At 41.5% G+C, this 24,519-nt stretch overlaps 1 protein-coding gene across 1 annotated transcript in view; it reads right to left on the reverse strand.

Moving 5' to 3' along the window:
- kcnn3 (potassium intermediate/small conductance calcium-activated channel, subfamily N, member 3) overlaps positions 1–17,853 on the reverse strand; it is a 52,108-nt gene extending 34,255 nt beyond the window's left edge. The window contains 5 exon segments of the mRNA XM_038711376.1: positions 1,621–1,716; positions 15,582–16,003; positions 16,006–16,096; positions 16,098–16,693; positions 17,317–17,853. Coding sequence (XP_038567304.1) covers positions 1,621–1,716; positions 15,582–16,003; positions 16,006–16,096; positions 16,098–16,667 — 1,179 coding nt within the window. The 5' untranslated portion in view covers positions 16,668–16,693; positions 17,317–17,853.
- Between the last annotated feature and the right edge of the window lie 6,666 nt (positions 17,854–24,519).

Consider the following 24,519-nt stretch of genomic DNA (forward strand, 5'->3'; position numbering starts at 1 on the left):
ACAAGTTGGGTTTTATTTGTGTAATTGTGGCCATCATATCTATTGGTAATAATAACATTGTACTCACGGGTCCAACGGGTGTGACTCACGAGTGGTCAGTTGATCAGACACGTTTAAAACAAAACCCCTAAATTAGCTAAATTCATTTGGAAGAGACACAAAGTCTGACAGTAAAACTAATTACCACCCTTAGTTGTTTAAATTAAGTGGTTTAGCTAAACTGGCTAAGCTATTGGATTAGTTGAAACCTGTCTTATTACCTGACTGCAGTGTCACTGTGTTCCCAGATTTCAGCAATTTTAGTGAGTACAGTGTTATAATAATAACCAATTGAAATTATGGGGAAACGACAAGTACTACTCAGGTTGTAATAAAGCAGGATTATCCTTTAAAGCTGTCAGACGGTGTGGGGTAAAAAATGCATACAAATTATCACCATCCTCACTCAGGTTATTATTAAAAATGATTTTGGGATAAATCCAAACATCACCTCCCCCACACTGCTGCCCGTACCTTCACAGCAACCCCCTGAAACTCCAAACTTCATTTAATCAAAACTGATAACTGATTCCTCAAAGAGATTACCAAGACCTCTCTCTCCATCTATCTCGGTCTCTCTCTTGGCCTTACAGTAGCTACTCTCAATGTCTTCTTTTCCTGTCTTGGGTGCCTGTCACGTGCAGCTGCCACAGTGTGTGTGGGAGGATGACTGACTCCGTATGTGAATGTGACATCAAATTATCAATGAATTCTTAGCCATGTATACACACACACCACTGCACGGGCACCACATGTGCATAAACTGACTCGGTTCCTTTTCGCTGTGAATCTTAATACAGAGTGACTGCCTATTACAGACTGATTGCCAGTGTATCAGACCCTGTGTATGACAGTGAATAAGCAATGGTCGTCTAGTTATTGATCCACAGAAGGAAAGCCTGAACCTCAGAGCAGAATGCATCAGAATCCCTATCTCAGACCCGTTGGAACTTTAATAGACATTTCCAGCAACATCCAAGCTTTGATGTAATGAAAAAAAGTAACAGCATTAAACTAATATGTGGTTAGATGGATGAGACTTGCTCCTCCGTGGTTTAGCTGGTGGGAGTAATAGCTGGTGTGGGGGCACTCATTGGGTCTGATTCCCGCAAGGCTCCCATAAATAGTCAATGTGCATCGATTGCAAATGGCTTCAGATGAAACCACAGCTAAATGACTGTGGTACCATTATATTAGTGAAATGACAAACAGCAAAACAGATATCATGAAGCATGAAAGCATTTCTGATTGATTGTTTCAACCTTGCAAGAGGCTGAGGCTATGTGCACTTGTGTGGCTTGCGTGCATGTGTTTGTATGTTTATGTGTGTTCTCTGTGCATCTATTGCTGAATGATTGTTATTGGCTGAGTGTGTATTTAACATTCAGTGCATATCTATCTAGTTTGGTCTATCCCACTATGACTCTCATTAATGTCATTAATTGGCTGGAGCCGACACACACCTGGGTCCCTTGGTCTTCCTCAGGAGCCTGAGGGACAGAAACATATTGTGTACTCTATGGAAAGAGCTTAGATGTCAGTGTGTATGTCTGCCTGTGGATGTATGTGCATGTGTTTTACCTGAACTTCCCGTGCATGGTAGGCTATGATGAGGCCCAGCAGTATGACTGTGGATAGACTGATCAGACACTTCAGGGCCAGAGAATACATGGAGCTCTGTAGAGAGAAAATTGACACACACACCCTTAGAAACATGCAGCACAAACATAATACACATTTCAGATCGACTTTGCCATGATAATTCTTTTGATATTTAGAGTACAATGAAAAAAAAACATCTTAGAAAGATGTGACTCTTATGATAGTCCACATTCTGTCACAAGTCCGGTTCAACTTGGAGCGAATCCCAGATGTCCCACGATGTCCTCTCTCACTCCTCTGCTAAAATGGCATGTGTGCCATATAAGCACTGACTAAGCATAGACAATAAAAACTAACACAAAAACTAACAGACTTTCAAACGCTGAGCAGGAGTAGAATGGTAGTATTCCACCCGTCAATATCACTGCAGTGGAGCTTTAAATCCTCTGCTTGTCTGGTTTCATAGGGCTTATAATCAATGCACTGGGGAACTTCCAATCAATACAACTCAGTACTTCAGTGGCTTCTTTAACCCTCTCACCTCACATGCTCAGAACACAGCAATGCCTACTGGAGTGTGTGCACACACATATACACAAGCACACAAGAAACACACAACTGCCCACACTTAATCTTCTAAAAAGTGTAGTCTATTGTCTTTGTTAGATGTGCTGTGGAAATAAATAAGTGGTTTCAGGTGCCACAACATCATCAAAAAGGAAAAGGAGCATGAGCAGCCACCAGGTATCAAAACTTAAAAAAGACACTCAAAAGCTGCTGGGATAATAAGAAAGCATAGATGTTTGTAGGTGAATTAATGCCCTATGAATCATCATGGCACATTAACAACAAAAAAAAAGATTCAGAGGAGGAAATGTTACTCCACCTCACATCCTGTTTTTTTTTTTCGCTTTCACCTCATACACAGCTGTCATGCATGAGGAAACCTTGTTATCCATGCTACTGGCAATGACAGTCTGTATGTCTGTGCATCCACCACTTTGGTCCAGACGAAAACATCTTGACAAGTACTGGATTGTGTCATGAAATTTTCTACATGCATTGATGTCCCCCACAGGATGACTCCTACTGACTTTGGTTATTCTCTGAGTCATCTAGCACTAACATCAAGTCAAAGTTTTGACCTATTTAGAGGAATATTTCAACAACTGGCACCAAAATCTAATACAGATATACATGGTCACCAGATGATGTATTCTAATGACTTTGGTTATCCCCTGACTCTTCTGTAGAGCCGCTAGCCAGTTGACATTTTTTGTTTTAATTTAAAAATCTTGAAGTTTTTGGATGGATAAAATGTGGTATTCATGGTCCCCAGATGATGAATTGTAAAAACCTCAGTTAGCATTTGGCTCAAAGTACTGCTGTACTTAAGTACACCCCAGGCTGTGGATTGAGTCTGGTTTTTCATTATAATTTATTTTATTTTATCACACTTTCGTGATAGCGATGATTGATCCTACCCAAAGCCAAGTCAATTTGAAAAACACCAGACACACTTACTTGATCAGATAGATCATTGATTTGGATAAGGAAACTTCAAACAAACAAACAAACAAACAAACAAACACAACATTTTTAACAGGAAGAAAACATCTTGCAGTATGAACATACATGCAATAGGTGCTGTTTGGACAAAAGCACACAAAAGTGAAATTGCGAAATTACAATATAATAAGATTACTTTATAATAAGTAATTAATAAATTAAAAGCACAGTCATCAGACAGTATTTGACAGTGTTATGCACTATTTTAGGTGTCAAACATCAACAGATCCTGCATATAAGAAATGTTAAAGGATAAGGCTGGTGTTATTCTTTATTCTTACTCAATTTTATAAAATGACCCAAATCAACAATGCTTTTCTTAACACTTTTCCTGTCCCTAGTCGCGATCACAACTATTAACAAAAATTCAAGAAATACTTGCAATTTTGACCAGTGACTGCAACTTTTCCTGCAAATTTGACCTATCATCTCCATTTCCCACAAAACGTTGTCATACGTCAGCGTCAACGTCATGCTCGTAACATTCCGACTTTTTTTCTTGACATGTCAGAGAACACAGATATTTTGTTAGTGCAGAAATTTTTAAACATGAGCAGAAAACCTGCTGTAAAACAGGAGCTATTAAAGTCCAGGAGGGAATTAAAATTAATAAATTTATCATTGGGTGAAATGTGCCACAATGAAGGAGGTTACTTCCCCATACAACAGACACTAAAGAGGAGGGAAGACAAAAGGGAGGGAAGACTACAGAATGCTTGAGAGCCTTACAACATTATAACCTATTTTTTATTTTTTATTTTGAATCTTTACCTGCCACCTGAATTTTATATATTTGTATCTCATTTTATATAAATAGAGACATTTTCTCCATAAATTGATACATAAAAGACTGAAATTGGTGCAGAATGCATTCCAGAATGCAGGAAATTAAGTGTTTAATCCTCACAATTTTCTGGGGGAGGTCCCCCAGCCCGCCCACTTAATAAGTGTCCTCTCCAATGTTCAAATAAAACATGTTCTCTTGCATTTCTACAAATGACTTACTCCATAAATTCATTAGAATGAAAGAAAAATGTCTCTGTTTGACAAATAGTTTAGGGGGAATATTCCTAAACACCAACTTAGGTTTGGGCTCCCAATTTAGGCTATGATGTTAATATTAGACAAATACAACATAGTATACGTAACACAGCTGCAGCTGACACATGCAGGAAGAAAGAAAATCGCCTACAGTGCCTAAACTAAAAGGCGTACCCTATAATATGAATAGGTTCATTTGATGTGACAATTTTAGCCTTTTTCTTTGAACTTGGCTGTGTGTCTGCGTTTCCACATTAAAAGACTCTGAATAAGTGGTTGTTCCAACTCACTTTCAAGAATTCTCATCACTTGAAAATTCTGATTAATTTATTTAACACACTCAAAAGTGTTCTATACATTGTTCTAAATTAAATTCATAAAGCAACAAAACTCAAAAACTCCATTCATGCCATGAAAGGTGCTCAAAAGGTGGTCAAATCTCAACTGAATCTCAACATTTAGGCTACTGAAAACTCAAGATAAGAAATCAAGCTGCGCCCACATAGCAAAAGGTGAATTGCTACATGACCAGTCTCTCTAACATATGATAGCTACTAACCTACATTAAACATTCATATTAAACTTAATTTCTCTCCTACGGATGGTGATGTCAATATCCAAGAGAGCTGATTGGTCAGTAGGCTGTGTTTTTATAGAGTTGATCTCTTATCTCAAACATAACTTGCTCAGGATCAACCTCAAAGTACCTTACTAAGCTCAAATACTGCTTTGTGGTACAGGTACCTGATCTACCAAAGCGGGAGTAAACTGTTTAGCAAAATGTGCAGTATTGTGGTCAAACATAAAAAGAAATCGTCTCTTGACAAACACTTTTCCACTGCAAAACATATGCAGAAAGAGGCAGAAACACATCCTGGAGCATGTCGGGTGAGACAAATCACTGTGACACAGGCTGTTCCATCTCGGTCAATTGCAAGTGCTGAAAGAATCTGAGTAAGCTAGTTTAAATATCCATCATAAGGGTTAGGGTTAGAGTTAGTCCTGCGAAATCCTGGAGGACTGTTTAATGATTCAACTATAATTCTAAAGTTAAAAATATCACTTCTACCTTTGCAATTTTCACATATCCCCACAATTTCATAGCAAAAAACGTCCAAAAACATTGCTATTTTAGAAAAGCTGCAGCAAAACCAGGCATTTTAGGCCACAACAATCACAATAATGGTCCCCCAAATCCTGGAGGGACTGACTTTCGAAGTCCTTAACCATGTCTGTCACACTCAGCCCAAGTTCACTCGCTAGAAATGAATACAAACAATCAACAATAACTAAAGCAAAAACATAAACAAATACTTCAAGTTGACAGAAAAAAATAACAAAAGGAAACACACACGCAAAAGAAAGAGGTAAAAGAAAAAATAACATACCCGCTCCGACTCCCCGCAGCACAGCATTTGCCAGGCCAGGGTCCAGAGACCTAAGGTAGGGCCCCCAAACCCCAAGAAACTGATCCGGCCTGGTGTGGAAGATGCCACAGTGATGTGATGTGAGATACTCCAACAAAATCAGTTGGAATTAACTCTTTTCTGGCAGTGAATGCCAACATATTATACAGTATCTTGTTGTCTCAGCTGCGTAGTTATGTGCCTATTTGGATGTATCATGTCTTTTAAGAAAAGAGGTAAAATAATTAATAGAAAATCACATATGAATCAGGTAAAGATCTAAGATGTATTTGCTTTGTCTACTGTGTATGTCTATTTCTCTCGAAACAAGCATGAAGTAAGATATTGGCTTACTGACCTTTTATCAGAAATTGGGCTTTGTGTCATTCATGAATTTCTAATTGAGTATTTTAGTTTCATATGCTGTTTCAAAAGCTTTTCCAACCTGTGAAATATTGGCAAAAAACATTCTGCACACAGGTGCAAAATGTCAGGAATCAGCAGTCAAACAAAACATTTAGTTTGACTCATTTTTCAGGCTTTACACAACAAGTTGTATTCAGTGATTTGGTTTTAAAAGCCACACTCAATAAAGTGATTCATTTGTCCACATCGGCACAAGGACTATGCTTTGAATTGCAGTGTAATACACAAAGAACCCAAGGTGCATTCATTATTGAGATCACTAAGGCCACAAGATGAATACAACAGCTTTACAATCCTCTTCAAGAGAAGAGTTGAGCCACCTTAAAGAGTTCATATTATTCTTTTTGATTTTTCCCTCTGCTTTATTGAGTTATATACCTTTTCTGTGCATGTGATAGTTCTGCAAAGTGGAAAAAGCCCAAAGTCCACCCCAAAGGGAGTTCCCATGTCCCACAGAAAACACTGCTCTGAACTGCCTGAAAACAGCTAGTTTGTAGTCCAGCCTTTTCTTCCGCTTTCTAGTGAGGTCATAAGAAAGTAGATCATAGTGCTTGCCTAGCAGCTAGTCAGACACGCCTTCAAAAACACCTGGAAAAAACACACTGAGCTGCAGCACAGGGTGACAAGACGTCCACCTGCTGCCTCTCCTTTCCCATCCAAACATTAGCTACCCTCCAGGCAGTCAATAGACATAAAGTTGTTACTGTGATGTAGAGACAGAGCTCAGTTAAAGCTTTATGGATGAAAGATACTTTTGTTACAGATTAACCACCACTCTGAAACTCTTGCTCCAGTCTATGTTGCTAAGCTGGTGAGGGGAACATTTACAGCTGGACCATAGTGTTTACTGGCTTCTCATGACCCTCCCTACTCGGCTTGTGATTGGCTAGGAACTGCACATGTGCAACTCCCAACAAGTTTTTTATACAAGTAAGATGCCTCACTCTGTAGCTAAAACAAAGCGGTGAAAAGGGGAGCTGCAGCAATGTGCAGTATAACAAAAATATGGTGTTTTTTGAAAATGAAACCATGTAAACCTGTTCTGGTACAACCCCTAAATAGGATTTTGTACCAGAAAATGAGCATAGGTAGGATGCTGTTAAGTGTTCATCGCCAATCTCTCTCTTTATCCAAGTGCACACTCCGAGTTTAGACACACATTACTCAGCCTTTCCTTCATTACGTTCTTAAGCACAATCTACATTGCATTTTTGGTTCATGAATATATATTGCAAGTCAGCCTCCTGGAAAATAAGAATGTGTTAGTGTGATACTGTGTCTATTTAGGGTCTCTGTAGATGCTTCATGGCCTTAATGGTATTAATTCAACATCACAGAAACACACACATACATACAGTCTAGTTTGTTAATCCTCACTGACACCCTCCTCTGCTGATATTCGTTTTTCACATAATTATCAAAATCTGTGAGGATTGAATGAGACTGGGTGCCCTTTCTGTTTACATACAGACACACACACACACACACACACACACACACACACACACACACACACACACACTCAAGGAGAGCATTAAGTGACTGTTGTTCATGTATTGCTCATATCAGTGTGGTTATGGGCCATTGCACAACATTGGGAAAATACCATCTAGCTTTATCTCACCGCTGATTTCCTCTATCAGCTTGCCCAAAGCTTGAGCTGTCTTTTGGTCTTTCTTTGCTCACGCTTTCTCTTCCTGTCTCAGTCTGTTTCTCCTCTGCTAAGATCTCATTTGCACTTGCTGAAGCAAACTAGGTGCAAAGGAAGCCAACATTGTTGTACTAATGAGAAAAATGCACACTAGGTTTTCAGAAGCATTTCTGTTTAAACACACAGTTACACTGGTGAGCTGAAATGTGATTTGCTCTGAGTTTTCTTCCTCTGTCTCTCTTTCTCTGTCTACTTTCTCACCTCTCTTGCTGCGTTTACCTCCCGCCGTCTGTTGGCCGTTCAGTTTTTTTATCAGTTCTGCCCATCACACTGTCAAGAGCATTTTGTTTCTGCCTGTTTCCACTTCACTTACTCTGCCTGTATAGTGAATGACTCGACTGTGACGGAGAGGTATGTGTATATATGATTGCCTTCTGTTCATTTTGGCTTTTTTATACCATGACCTCAGAGAATTCTCGAGTCCATTAATTTCTAGTAACTGGACAGCTCTGATGCGGGTGTCTGCCGATCTAAATGGATGCATTTAAACGCATGGACCTACATTAAAATTTTGATAAAGACAGCAACAGTGAGGCAAAAGGTTATTTCCTACTTCAGTAGGTGGAACCCTGCAGACCTGCATGTGGTCAGCAGATGTACACATTCTTCAATACATACTAGTCTATGGCACTAGAAGACCATATGGTGACCTCATGACAGCAAGAAGAAGCAAGAGCTCCTTTGTTTATTGTATTTGGTTGAACAACAAGAAAAAGCCAATTGTGTGTCTTTGTACTTTCTTGAAGATGAATTATAAAGATGTGAATAGCAACAGATCTCCTTGTACAGCCTCTCTTCAAAACAAGTGTCCACTTTATTTCTGTGCAGTCGGCATGCTTGTCTTGTGTACAGTCCAAGAGGACCTTTGCGGACAAGGGCAGACAACAAAATGAAAGTTTTGTGGACCCTTGCGTCCACGCAGAAGCAGCAAGCAAGAATTGCCTTTTAGATAAAGCGTTTTTGCGAAACGCTTTCGATAAAGCGAAATTGTGACGTTTGTGTAACGAGTTAAAGGTCCACACTTTGGGAAATACACTTATACTCATTTTCTTGCCAAGAGTTAGACAAGAAGATACCACACTCATGTCCTTGAGTTAAGTATCAAGCTAGAGCTGCATGCAATTACCTTAGTATAAAGACTAGAAGCTGAGGGAAACAGGTAGCCTGTCTGAAGTTATAAAATGCACCTCTAAAGCTCATTTAGTAATGACAGTGTTGTTGACATGTACTAGCCCAAGTGTAAATAATCAAATGAATGATGGCTTAATTCCATTTAGTTGCTTAAGTTTCAGGGTCCTGGTATTGTGCATACTGGTTAACTGTCACATTGTCATGACTTACTGGGACACATAAATACAACAGAGCCATAGTGTAATGTTATTAATAACACCTTTTGTTATATATTTTTTATATTTTGTTATATTCTGAACTGGCCTTTGACATATTTATTTGTCTTGGTGTGTTTTTACTGGGTTTATGTTTCATGTTTATGTTTTATGCCCGCTTGCTGCTAAACATAATTTCCTCTTGTGCTACAATAAAGACCTGGGCTGACACCCCACTCTGACAAGTCAAAATGTCTGCAATAAAAAAGGCTCAGTACAAGGCAGAGGGACAAACAGTTCAGCAAGAAATAGCACAACATACAACTCCCTTTAAATCCACAAACTGTTTTAACATTTGTGTACATATTTGTATGTTATCTTAAAATTGGTGGCCTGTGTACTGTAAAGTGAATATATAATTTGGCAGATACTATCCCGACATATACGGTACATGTTTTCAATGGTATGCATGTGTAATGTGTGTGTGTAAGTGTGTTTCTTTTCCTGTTTCTTTTTGTCCAGCTGTGCATAAGTGTGCGATTAGGGTGTATTGATCAATGGCTTGAAGGACAGCATGTAGAGATAATGAGGTTTTTGAGCCTCTTTAGTTCAATCAGCAGGCAAACACACTTTCAGGCACACACGCATGCCTGTGCACACACTTAACACACACCAAACGAGGTAGTATCAAGATGAGGGTTTCCCCCAATTGTCCTATCTCACCCTTATTGACACAGATGTGAGAGCAAGTACACGTCGCTTAACAGCACATTACTCTCGTAGTGATAAGTCACTCACTACATGTGCTGGTAATGCATGTGAATGTGTGTGTGAGAGTGTGTTTTAATGAGTTAGCCTTGGGGGTCTGTGATACCTTCTTGCAATCAATCTCCAGGGAAACAGACACTAGATAGAGAAGCGATGTCACCTTACCAGGATAAACACACACACACACACACACACACACACACACACATACTTGACTGCACATTGACACACACCATTACAGCCCTACACACTCAATTAAATCCAGACAAAAGGAGATGTGAATGCACACACACACACACACACACACACACACACACACACACACACTAGCAGGTGCGTCCATGGTAATAATATGACAGAGCTGAACACACAGAGACATAAAGACACACACTCCATAGGTATGTGTATAGACAGAAGAGACGCCTCAGTGACGTGAATGTTTAATTTGCCGGTGGATGATGTAAGTTTTAACACATCCGTGGGTACCAACACACACACATACAGAGGGGTAGCCTAGCCTTGTTACACTGAAGAAAATGAGCATATTTGTACCTGTTAGTAGCAAGACCTGTGGGAGCTACCGTCCCTTAGAAGCCTGTGATCTAGAAGATGAAGGGAGTGTGGAGTGGAGTGGAGTGGAGTGGATAGGAGGAAGAGAGAGGAAGGGGAAGAGGAGGAGAGGATTGGGAGGGGGGGTGGGGGGGGCAGTGGCGGAGAAGTGCTGAGATGGCTGATAGCACCTTTAGAGAATATGGTGGCAGTTGGTGAGTTTAATTCCCTGATGGTCCTCATGTGCTGTCTGAAGAGCAGCACGCAGCCACTGTAAGTGGCCTTACAGAAAAAAAGGTCTGGAAAGGTCTCCCCATAAATGTCGGCGAGAAATGTCATAGGTAGGCGAGCAAGGGCTGGGAGGGAGAGACGGAGGTAGTGCGGGGCAAATGTGGGAGATGTTGTAAGCCTGATGAGATGGCAATGACCCCCTTGGGGAAAAGTATTTAAGACTCACCAGGGGGAGTGTTTACTACTAATAAGTGAGAAGGATGGAAGTAAGTAAGAAAGGAAAGTAGGAAGGGAAGGGAGACTGGGTGTGAGCATTGCTGTGAAATCGTTGATGCTTCTGGTTAGAAATGTGAGTAAATGGGTAGATACTCATGATCCCCCGTCCTACTGCCTCTCACACAACACCCATCTGTATGTCGAGGTGTCAAGGGTGTGTATTGGCAATGTGACAAGTGAAGTCGACAGCAGCTGTGCATTCCCTCAGAATAGCTATGTTCCATTGCAAGCATGAAACGTGCCATGGAGCCGGGGCCGTCGAGGAGCCACATGGGCCTTGAACTGATCTATAGATCTGACAGTGACAGGCCACATGCTGAAGTCCTAGGTGTCCGAGGGCCTCAGTTATTCTCAGATAGAGACACATGCCAGAACAGGAGCACTGCCTTTTAACCTGTTCCTAATAAACTCAATAATAGAAGCTCATAAAAGTGTTTTTCAGACAAACTGTCCTCATGTTTCTGTTAACATCTGAAGTGTCAAGGTCCTGGATAAGGAAATGTATCCAGGATCATGAAATGTAGAGGTAAAAAGAACTTCACACAGATGTACAGAGGCTCAACATTTCTCAGTGTCTCAAGATAAGTTATGGTGGCAATTTGAGAGGCTCTGTTTTGCTTTTGTCTTGGACGCTTTTTTGTAGGAAACCTCACACTTCTGCCTGAGAGCAAATTCAATTATTTCATGTTCATGAATTATTTAATCATATAATACTCTCTCTGCAAAATCTGGCTCAACAAATGTGATTGGACATTTACAGTATAGGAATTCACTGCCACTGCCTAGAGCACTGAGTATCAATGGTGGAAGAAGTATTCAGATGATTTAATTAAGTAAAATGTCCACAAAAATACTCTGTCCTTCATTTAAGTAAATGTGCATAGGTATTTTAAGCAAAACGTACTTAAAGTATCAAAGTCAAAGTTGTTGTTGTTGTTGTACAATATATTACCTCATTAGGTTGTTAATATTGATGCATCAAAGTGTAGGTTTTGTTGTGACTGGTTGAATTGAAGCTAATGAAACTACTTTATATTGCATTGGATATATAATTTTTGTAAAATCTTAATCTGAAAAGTAACTTGTACCTATTTCAAATAAATGTAGTGGAGTATCTTCAAAATTGTACTTAAGTAAAATTTTTTCCCCACTACCACTGAATATACATACGCAAGAACATCTGCATAAAAACTTATCTTACTGATTTTGTGGATGTAAATTTGACAGAAAGATAGAGGCTATAATACAATGAATGGAAATCTCAGCTTTAACCACAATTTGTGCTGACAGGGTTTGAAATCTGTTTCTGCACATGAATATACATATGCTTACTCACTATACCCACAGTCACGAACACCATGTCCTCCTCTGTTAACCTCTCCCCACTTATCCTTCCTAACACACACGCCATCCAACCAACCCTGTTTAGTTCCATTCTTATTCTTCATCTCTATTTTTGGGATCAAGATAGAGCAGGTGTCTTACATAAAGTCTTACGGCGCTGTTAGCAGGATATAGCACGTGTGTTTGTATATAGCTGTAAACGTCATGCATGTGTAAAATGTCATGTATACTGCCGTTGCATGTACAATATGTGTTTGAATGTGTGAATATATCAAATTCTTTGTACCTATCACTTTTCCCCACAAGCAGTCACTACACAGCACAAAAACTTGCAACTCTGAAAGGCAGCATCCATTTCCAAGGTGTGAGTTTGTACGACACGTGTGTGCTGGGGTGGACAGTGTATGTGTGGGTGTATGATGATCAATAATCAATAGAAGAAATCATTCAAGGCTTCCACCCCCTTAGACTGCTTTAAAGCACTGCACGAACCTCTCCACTTCTCTTTCTGCCGTCCTCCCATCTGTCTCCCTTTCAGTTCTCTCTTTCATCCTCATGATCCATTTTTCACAACAACCAGCGGGCTTCTTTCCACCTCAATTATCTAAGTGAGGGCTTGAACTGTCTGATGGAACTCCAGTAGCTGTTGGAGTCAAACCAAACCTGCAACCATAAAAACTGAAAAAATATATATAACTTGGCAGTTTAACTTCCGCATTAAAAAATTAATTTCGATCAAGCTTTGCTAAAGCATACTTAACTCTCTGGATTCAACCTCTTTTTAAAAATGTACAACCCTGAGACTATGAGGTGCAAAGATGTTGTACATACTATTCTCAATATACCTCAACTCTGACTTCCTGTTCTCAACTAGATATCTAAATAGAAATAGATTAACCAGTTTAGTAAGAGCACTAGCAAACACAGTAGCCGCCTTGTTTGAACTCACAGCCGTCCATCTTAACATTAGACAATGCAGTCTGATTCAGATGAGCGCAGTATTGGTAAGACCTAAATCAGGCTTTTCATTATCACCTTTCCTTTATTCTTTCCTTCTACAGCCTTTCATTTCTTGCAGAACTGCTTCAATCTTCCGATCACACTCCCCTAGTTTGACGCCCACTGGAAGAGCACGGGAGCAGAGGGAGAGCGAAAGTGAGGGGGAAATGAATCAGACAGGCACGGAGTTGAAATAGAAAAGAGACAGACAAAGAAAGAGAGCACAAAAAGTGTCGGCCGTCTCCTTCAGGAAGGAGAAAAGGTCGACAGAAAGGAAGAAAAGAGACAAGGAGGGATTTAGAAAGAGAGAAATTCAATCCATGAATTTTCATTAATAAAAAGACATAACCTTTAAAGGAGGGTTTTTCATAAAGTAATGAATGGGAGACAGAGGCAAAGAGAAAAAGAAACAGAGATACAGCCAGCCAAACAGAACAGGCAGACTACAGAAACATAAGAGGAGGGAGGCAGAGATGAGAAACACACCCAGCTGGCTTGTTTTAAAAGGCTACCTGTAAATATGTGCTCTCACATGATCCCATTTCACGTCATCAGTGATCCATATGACAAGCTGCATAAGTGGAAGTAATGTTTCCACCTTATTAACTAAAGAAAACCAGCGCTGTGTGACATGTCATATTAAAACAAGGGCTTGAACAAGGACAGAAGTATCTCCGCATCGGGAAGGTGAGCACAACATGCTCCAAACCTCACTGGGACCCCATGGCACACACACACACACACACACACACACACACACACACACACACACACACACACACACACACACACACACACACACACACACACACAAACAACCAAAATAAACAGACAATAGCAGCCAGGGGCCAATTCAGCTTATTACACTCCCCATTACACAGACAAATGAGATCCTGGCCTCCTACTGATAATCTGCCCCCCCCATGTCCTCTGCATCATTGTATTACATCACCCAGAAGCAGCAACTGTCAAGCTTGGTCATTACAGTACACAACCTTCCAACAACATGGGCACAGTGTTGGTCAGACTGAGTGGGGTGTACCAATCATGAATTTGGTGATTAATTGGTGAAAGCTGACTCTAATGATCTGGCCAATGACCCATCCAAAACAGCCAAAGTTTGGGTGTCCTGGTGACGTGGGGATTGAAGATGTGTACCATTTAACGTCCCTGGTTTGGATCTGGCTGGTGTGATCTGAAGTTAATCAAAGAGTTTTCAGCTATGCACCAGTGCACATTGCCACAGCCACCATGACAGTCTGGTGTGATGGTTACTGACTTTTTTGGACACCTTTAATGTGCTAAGGCTATGTTAAAAGGGGCAATCTACCAATATATTATAGCTCTTCAATTTGAGGCAAAACTGTAACCACAGAGGAAGAGATATCCTGACATTTAGTCCCTAAGGTAGATCCTACACTTCCCATAATGCAACTTGATGATGTATTTCATTAGACCCTCCCTGCCTGTTAATGACCATGTCTTTACAACTCTGCACCCTCAGTTTGTAAGACAAGCAAGGATAACCCCGATGACATTGCTATGACATCATCAGGGTTATTTTCTCACACTTGACACAGAGCTCTGCCAGAGCCATAGAACACATTGTACAGCTGTAGCCGTGCTAACCACGACTAGTAAACTGATCTTCATGTGTGAAATCAGTGGTGGCCCTTTAAGTATCATGGTCTGTCCAACACATTCTTACCGTCAACTCGTCACATACTGAAGCTTGGCCAAGACCCCTTGGTGTATCTTTTTAACGCTCTGGGTACCCTCGCTGGGTTGTTTTTCAATGTTTAGGGCGCAAGTAAGCAACAGCAAATATGCAACATCCACTTAGACTTTCAAAATAAAATAACTTTTTAACATTGTGAAACGGCACATTGTTAATGTTGTCAAACGTCGCAGTTTGGTTAGGTTTAGGCACCAAAACTATTTGGTTACGTTTAGGAAAAGATCATGGTTTCAAGTTACGTACCTCTGTTACGTAACTTACCTTACGTAAGTTGAGTAACTGTGTCACTTACTTAACTTACATAACTTAAGTAACTTAAATAAAAATATTTAATGTTGACTTTTTGTTTTACATGGGAAACAACCGGATCCATCAAAGTCCTTATGTCCTGCCACTCAGCAGCTATCTTGATAACGGCTCCGGGCAGTTATTTCGGACTAACAAGACCAGGCCCATATCTAAATGAATGGGGATGGAGCCAGAACTGCATTTCACTCTTGACCATGCATTCATATGTTACAACTTGGGAGTGAGAACGGGTTGGTCTGTCCCCTCACCTTGGTGTACACGCCCCACGACAGCTCCGTCTCAATCACCATGACCACAATGCCAAACATTCCAAAGATGAGGGCATAGTCACTTAGCCTCTTTCTCTTCTCGAAAAGCGCCCTGCGATGCCCCAGTTTATAGCCAATGTTTTGGTTCTTCCGTTTGGAGGCCTTGGAGGTGCTGCCCCTGGCCCCAGTGCCCACCACCCCAACCCCTCCCTGCCTGCTTCCCCTCCCTGGCTGTGCCCGCCTGCTCTCCACCAGAGTGTGGTTCTGGTGGTAGATCGACATCTGGTTGGATGTGGAGTCCGTGATATCATACCCGGCTCTGGGGTACGGCGAGTCTTCTTTGGATGAAATCACAATCTCAGGGGGGCTCTGAATTAGAGGTTGATTGGTAGAGCACTGGGCCACCAAGGAGGTAGGAGGGGCTTCTCGCTGTCGGTCATGCCCCCCAGCAGCCGTCGCCCCGGCAACAGCTGAAACTCCACCCTCTTTGGTTTCGCTGCTGCTGTCTGATTCAATGAGGTTTCTGCGGGAGGCGCTGAGGCGGCTCAGGGGCTTCATGACCCCACCTGTGTACTTACAGGAGCTCATGGCGATCTCTGTGAAGGGGTTACTGTCCCTACGGTGAACCAGAGGGCTGGCCTGTCTGTGTTTGCAACCCCTCTCCCTGTCACGCTCCCTGTCCCTCTCCCGCTCCATAGAGGGCGAGTGGGAGGAGTAAAAGAGGGCGTTGTAGACCGGGGAATCCCCACTCAGGCTGTGCTGCGAACCCAGGCAGGAGGAGAGCGGGGTGCTGGTGGGGTGCAGGGCATTGGGGATGGGTGGGGGCAGAGGCTGGGTTCCAGAGGATGACAGGGGCAATTTGGGGAGCGATGCTGGAGGCAAGTTGGGCGTGGCAGGGGATGGTGACGGGGTGCTGCCATTTAGACGGTCGAGGCTTGATCCTCCCATGTGGTTGGAGTGGTTTGATCCTGGCTGGTTGCCAGTGGTGGAGGGATGGGATATACTGCCCAGGGGAAGGAGGAAGCGCTGGTCCTCATCCTCGCTCCCTCCGAGCAGAGCCAAGCTCAGAGTGGGGGGAGGCTCCATGGTCACTGCTGTGGCCACGCACCTGTCTATAGACAAACACAAAAAAAGAGAAGAACTGTAAGACACAGTATGATGAACATATCACACATAGTGATGAAGACAGCACAGACAGAGAGAAAGACGCTGGCGGAGGAGTGGTAAAGCTTTGTGAGGGATAATGGTTAAGAAATGAGGAAAAAGGCAGAACTCCAAAATATGAAGATGTGTGACAAAGAGGGGCGGCAGAGTGAAGAAAAGTGCCGATAATTGGGGAATATGCTATTCCTTGAGTCACATTTGAGTCAGTTGCCCAGTCAGCCCCTCTCAGCGCTGTCTCTCACTATCTGTGTCCTCTGCTTCTCTCACATCCCACAATGCTTCCAGCAATCTATGCCACAAAATGTCATCTGTGCTACATTGCTGGAGGATTGAGTAGATCCTCTCCTTTACACCATGGATGGGATGAGATCATACTCAGACAAAAGGATAATAATTCAATCAGTCTGTATGATAGCAGGGGAAGTACTGTGACTGTGTGTGTGTGCCTCAGTTAATCATAAGTTGCCTGCATTTGTTTGCATTTGATTGATCCAAAACAATAACCTACTTTCAGTGTGATATAACCAGACACCTTCACGGCCCCCTCCTCCCTGTCTGTTCCTCCACCTACCTCCTACCTCTTCTCGCTCAGTCCCTGTCCCCCAGGTTAGTTGTGTTGAATCACTGGCTGGATGAAAATCGAGCACCACACTTTTTCTTTTTCATGTTGTCACGGCCATCCCGTCATCTTTTCGCTTCGCCTCCTTGCATATAGCTCCTTCCACAGGTCCTCGGTTGTCTCCCGAAATTTTGCGTCGCTTCACACAGATGTTGCCTGCGTCTCCGCACACTTGATATGATCAGTTTGTCTCTTTCTCAATCATCAGAGATCTCTCAATGGTGCCCATTTCGATCTCGTCAGTGACAGTCGACTCGAGATGAAGAGGAATAATCCATGGTGACTGGATTAAATCTGTCAACCTGTGGCTGCACGTCAAAAATATGCAGCAACATATCCTATAAACCGGCAAAAGAGGCGAAAAAAACAACACACACACACAAAACAACGCAAAGCTGGACGTCAAGTAAGTCCTCAGATGAAGCCTGTGATTTAATATGTGACTCCACCGACTTCCACTCAACCTACAGCTCACTGTCTCCTCGGATCTGTCTCTCACTCTCTCCTCCAACTTCTCTCCCTCTTTCTCCGCCTCCAGACCAGCCGATCATTTCCATTGGACGGAATCAGAAAGGCGAAATAAGCGCTGAAAACAGGTGGCGTCGTTTGTAAGATGTAGCCGCCAAACAAATGTCAAATTTGTTATACTAGAATTATTTTAATTGTTTTTTTTTCACGGTGGCTTCAGAAAACATTATTTGTAGCCTCTGTCTAATAAATAGACGACTGGCCTATCTGGTCCTTTATGGCACCTGGACGCTGGACCTGGCAATTCAATGTCAAAAACACATTAAAAGAATAATCTTTACATTTGTAGAATAAATGGGAATACATTTGTGAAACAAAGAATACATCTTGCTAACAAAACTATGATGTACCAAAACAACCTGCAACACAAGGCGTGTGGAAGCAGAAGAGGCAGGAGCGGCGCATCTCTGTGCGCCTTCAGCTGAGTAGGTACATGGAAAACACCTGTTCACTTCTCTGTTTTATGATTCAGTTGAGTAATTGAGAAATCCCCTTGGAAAATTGATTTAGACTAAAATAACATATTATAGGCTAATGTATTAGCCTCTAACCATCATACATTAGTGTTTTTCTTTCATTTCTTATCTGTTGATCTAGGCGGTGAGCTGCTGCATAAAATTGCCCTTGCAGGGGTAACTAAAGTAATATTGAATTTAATATTAAGTTAATAATTAATGCCTTAAGGTGAACAATTAACAAAAAAAATCTGATGCATAATTTACAATAGATGGATGTAACCACCGTTTTTATTAGGGATTCTCTGATTTCATTCCTTGTAGACTAATCAATTTATAAACTCTGCAGAGTATACAGCATAATCCTACATAATTAGACTATTCTACCTGGCTTAATCGGTTTAATATTCTGGTTCTCTGTGTGCGTTATGTGCACCCTTAATCGGATGAGCGCTGACGCGGAAATGTGTGGGAGCAGATTAAACTGTTTCTTCATAACAGGACAGTCTATCCGGCGATTATGCAACACGACAGACATCAATAAAGCAAATCATATCGTGTGCAGGATGCTTCCAAGTATTTAGCTATACAACACCAGTCTATGCCAACAACTCACTCAGAGTTAGGTGGTGGCTCATTAATAACGCAAAAAAGTTTTCCTATATTTTTGTTTGTATGTTTCTGTAGCATTTTCTAAATGACTTTGATTTTAACAGTGGATTATTTCATCCGTTTCTTCCACATAAGAGTGAAATAAACACAGTAATGTGTTGTTTCTGCCCTGGGCTGATTCGTGATGGGTCAGTGATGGAGAGCGGCTGGTTCAACAAGCAGTAAATTCTTCATAGAAAAAGGCCTGGGGAAAGGTCAAAAGTTCAGGTCTGCACCATCAAAGTCATTTACTGGGGGCAATGGGACAGAAATAGGAAAATAGAGTCAAAGAAGCTAGGACAGAGAATATATATTTGGGAATGTGTCTGTATAGGCCTACTTCTGTATTTGTTAGGTCTGATTTAGGTTTAGACCTAAGTGAGGATATTTTTGGTGTATGGTTTTCCGACTTAAATCTTTTGGATTGGAATGTGGTCAACTTGGGTTTGACTTACGACTTCCGACCTCCAACGTAAATGGAACGCACCATAACACTTGTACCTCGTTTTGTTACCTGCCTCTTGAGTATTTGGATTTGTTTTTTCTCTTTGTTCTTATCGGATCGTTTTTTTGTATGTTGTCAAGTGTCCCTGCCTGTTCCCTGAATTATTCTGTTGTGTTAAGACATCCTTTTGTATTTCATTCTTTTTGTATTTCTGTTTTTTTTCTTGTTCTGTGGATTGTTAATTCCCAGAATTGCCTGACTCATGTTTTCTGTAAATTACAATCACTACAATAAAATCTGTAAATTGAAGCTACTCGGCCTTAGTGTCTGCGTTTGGGTCCTCATCCATTATTCCCGTGTCGCTTGGTGAAAGATTAACAGTACGATCCAACCATTAACATGGAGCTACCAGGCACCTTTTTTGTTGAACTTGGGTATTTGCTTTATGACCTGGTTTGGCTAACAGTTGGAAGAATGCCATTTGTTTTGAGTCCCCGCAAGCGGCCTGGACTATGAGGCACACCAGAAGGTTTCTTCCAGGCTTTGGCTGTGGAAAGTTAACTGGGTGGGCTAAGAGATTCCTGAACACCCCTGACTATGAGCCTGCTAGCTTCCATGCCATATGCCATCTGCCTTCACTCCAATCAACTAGTCAACGAGTCATGAGCCAACAACCAGCCAGTCCTGATCACGTCCTGGAGGCTTCATCCCAACCTGCAAGCAACCAGTCTGCACTTCAGCCATCCTGTCCATCAGTTCCAGTGCCAGACCTGGCTGGAGACCCATGGACATCCAGCTCTCTGGTATGCTTTTTGTTGGTCCTCGGTCCTCCTTGGCGCCAAAGAGCACCCAGACAACTAGCCTCCGGCCTGCGAGCAACAGCCAGCAAGCATTGTCAAATCTGCATTACTGCCTGCCTGCTTTCTGGATAACCTGCCTGCACCTTGTTCTGCTAGTCACCCTGCACCCTACACACCCACCACTTCATCATCGCCATCGTCCAGTGCTGCGGAGGTCTCACTGCCTGGCATTCCAGAGATGTAGCTGACCAACTATCCAGATCTCTTACTTTACCGATGCTTTTATGTTGTTCCTCACATGTAAGTCACTTTGGATTAAAGCATCTGCCAAATGAGTAAATGTAAATGTACTAAGCTAGCTAGCTCCCCAGAGACTTTGCTACCAGCTCACCAGAGATTCAGCTGGTTAGCTCCACAGAGACTGTGCTGGCTACCACCCTGGAGACAATGGTAATTAGTGCCACAGAGGTACCACTTGTCCCACCTGGTTCTACATGGCGGTCCAGCCGACTGCTGCTCCTCATGTCCAGTCAGTGGTCTAGCTAAGTCCTGCTCATCGTGTCCAGTTGGCGTCCTGCTGACTCCTGCTCCTTGTGTCCAGTCAACAGTTGCTGAGCTACATCAACCCCCTGACTCTGCTGAGAAGCTGCCCTGTCCTGCCACTGCTGAGCAACCTTCTGACTCTGCTGAGTTAAAACCAAGTTCTGTCCCACTTTATCTGCCATTGACTTTGACTCCTGTGCTGCAGCAAACCTCTGACTCCGTTGAGCTACAGCAGCTTACAGTCACTATGAAGGTCCATCAAAACCCTTACTCTGTGGTGCTGCCCCGTCGCCAGCCTTAGGTTTTGCGCTCCAGCTCTCTGGCTGTCTTCCTGAGTGTACTGTTCCGTTCTCCTGCTCCCAGTACACTTGCACTGAGATGTCTCCTCCGAACCTCTCTTCACCCACGCTGGATCATCTTGGAGTCTTTTATTTAGATTTTCTTGGACTTCTTTGGATTTGCTGTTTTGATTTTGTTGAGATCATGAGAACAATGCGATATGACACGATGCAAAAGTAAAAGCACAAGCTATGCAATTCAATATTGTATTGAGATTTATTTTACTGTATTAGGCAGAAATTAACTAAATCATAAATTACTTCACATATTCGTTTCTCTAGTACTGCAATTCTGAAAGCATTTCATTTATGCAGTTTTTTTTTTACTTTTCTTTCTTTCTTTCCAGTTCTCTGTCTCCAGTTACATCTTTATAGCCCCACACACATTTAAAAGTTAAAACATTTTAGGAAGTTGCAATACTATGCTCATCAGTCTTGAAAGGGGGGGGGGGTAGGCATCCATCTCCACACTCACACCATGTCGCCGCTTCTGTTGAGTTAGTTTATCTACATAGTAGCATAGCATATCCACTGTAAGCAGCTGAGATGAGAGAAACACTTCAGGAGGAATCAATCTGAGGGTAATTTGTAACAATTTGATACATAATGATTGGTTACATTTCTAAATAATAAAGACATAGGGACTCTACTAATCATTGTATATAAATAATCTGATTCTTGTTCTGCACTGAGTGGGGGATGCTTGTTCCACTAAGACCCCTTTTTACTGAACCTTTTTTCACTCAATCATTGGACTGGGTCTGAGTTTCCTCTTCAGAGGATCCATCAGACGAGTCATCAAATGAGTCTTCTTCATCAAGGAGAGCTGGATTCCAAGACACACCCACTACTCCAGACTGAGCACATGGTCTAAGTCAGCAGTATTATAGTAGTATAACGATTTCAGACACAGAATAAAGACCAAGAATTGCCTCTTTATCTTCCTCATCCTGTTCTTCATGCAGCATCTCTATGACCAGTTTAGCTGTAAATCTGGAATGACTGGTACCAGCCATACAAACACTGGATAAAGAAAATCAGAAGCACAATAATATTTTCAATGCCCATCAATCAGCTGATCTAGTATATGCTGTTCTGTTTTGAGATTTATTTTGTTGACCTGGCTAATGTTACCTAGCTAGAATAGAATGAGCTAGCTAGCTAATTATATTTGACATATTTTTCTTTCTCACAATGGATGTCAAGGTCAAGGTAACCTTAACTTAATGTTCAAATGTTATGTACAGTTATCTTTCACAAGATATCTAATATATATATATATATATATATATATATTTGTGAATTGTGTCAGTTGTGAAATGTGTGGCGGGTGAATAGTTGTCTGCAGTAAATATGTTTGTAATTGCAAACATTTACAAATATCAAAAGTTTATATCAAATTCCATAGTGAATACACATGAGCCATGTGTGTAAAATTAATGTAAAAATACAAAAACTACTGTATGTTTGTATATACAGTAAGAAAGTAAAAATTAAAAAAAATTGTGGTAAAACAAGATATTTAATAACTACTTGAATTATTAGATGATGAAATAAAATGATCAGCCATGCATGAAGTAACATAGGAAATGAATAAGGGTAATTTTTGACCCATGTTATGCATTAGAAGGGGTTTGCATATCTTGTGCATCAAAGGGTTAAAGATGCCACCTTGGGCTTTAGGAGGACATTTTTCACAAAATCCTGACATTTTACAGGTCAAATCATTTATCTGTTAATTATGAAAGTAATCATGAAATTGAGCAACAGTGAATGAATAAAGGAATGCAGTTGCTGAGTTTAAAAACACAAATGTGTGTGTGGTTATGGAGGGTTAGCACATGTGGTTTTGATCGCATCTGCACAGCCGGTGTACATCCCTGATATTTGTGTTTTATCATCTTATCTACTCAAATAAAAAAGACTCAACTAAATTATGTAGAAGAATAATCAACTGAGCTAAAATATTCTGGCAGCAGTTTCTTCACAGCTGCTCTGCCAATAAAACCCAGGAGAGAGAGAAACAGAGAGGGGGCACGAGAGAGAAAGAGATTTGACAAACACAATATAATACAATGAAGCACAGAAAATGGTCGGGGGTAAAGGGCTGCCAGAGGCCCAGGGGGACATTAGGACTGATAGAAAATAGGCATGGTGGCAGGCCACACTGTATGTCTTTCACAAGTCTTAATATTGTTGACAGAGGTTAGGGGGCAGCAGAGAAAAATGGAGAGTTTGGAGCAATGAAAGCAGAGGGGAGTGACAGAGAGGAGGAATGATGGACCCATTGAATGAAAAGGTTAGTCCGTAGTTCTGCCCTGCAGTATACGTCAGATGTATAGTGTGAATAATAGAATACAGAGGAATAATAGGTCCTCTGGCAGTTGCTATGCCAACGCTGTAGTATACAGATGAGTTCTCACTCCATCTGATCTATCTCTGTTTCGCGTCGACCTCCGAGTCTAAAGCCACATAAAAGCTTGATTACAGGAAATGATACTGTATAAATCACATAAAACTTCGAAGGGACACACCAGGTGGGTGTGTGGGACAGGAAATAGAGGAAGTGAATAAGGTGCATCCAGTGGGGGGAAAAAGAGATGTAGAGGAAATGTGAGAGATACCACTCTCCTGTCTGTATGGTAACAATGAAGCTACAGCCAGCAGCTTTGCAGCTTAGCAGTAGCTGGTTAGCTTAGCTTAGCACAAAGCTTGGAAACAGTGCAACAGCTAGCATTGCTTTGTAATAAAATCTGCCTACTATATGGTACCAAACAAAAAGTCTGCCACATGACCCTCTGAAAAACCAAAATGTCATTTTTACACTTAGTTTTTGTACACATTAAGCAAACAAGATATAAAATATTTATTAGTGATCTGCCGAGGTGCTGTTACGTGGTAGGTGGACAAATGTAGTGGAGAAAAAAGTACAATATTTATTTTTGAAATGTAGTAGAGTGGAAGTATAAAGTGGCATCAAATAGATATACTCAAGTAAAAGTACCTTAATTAATTATACTTAAATACAATGTACAATGTCTGAATATTGTACGGATTTCTCCGAATCAGACATATGTTGTTGGCCAGATTTATGGTAAATGTCAGAGAAAGATGACTGCATGCATTGCATTGGTGCATGGCTCTTCTTTATAAACCACTGGGCTGTCCCCACTCTATCAGACATGCTCTAATCGTTGCCCTACACTGGCTCCATTGTATCCTAATGGCTAAGATTGCATTAGGGCCTGGAAGCTGTGCAGGCTAAACCACAGCCCAAATCCGACCAGTATATGCAGATGGATCTCTACACAGCAAACTGCTTGAGAGAGACTAATCAAATACAGAGAACAGGAGACTGTAGGGGGTAAAAGATCCAGTGGAGGGGTGTGTGTATA

Source organism: Micropterus salmoides, unplaced genomic scaffold (genome assembly GCF_014851395.1).
Source record: "Micropterus salmoides isolate LMB-PRFRI ecotype aquatic unplaced genomic scaffold, ASM1485139v1 Ms_hic_scaffold_11, whole genome shotgun sequence".
Lineage (NCBI taxonomy): Eukaryota > Metazoa > Chordata > Actinopteri > Centrarchiformes > Centrarchidae > Micropterus > Micropterus salmoides.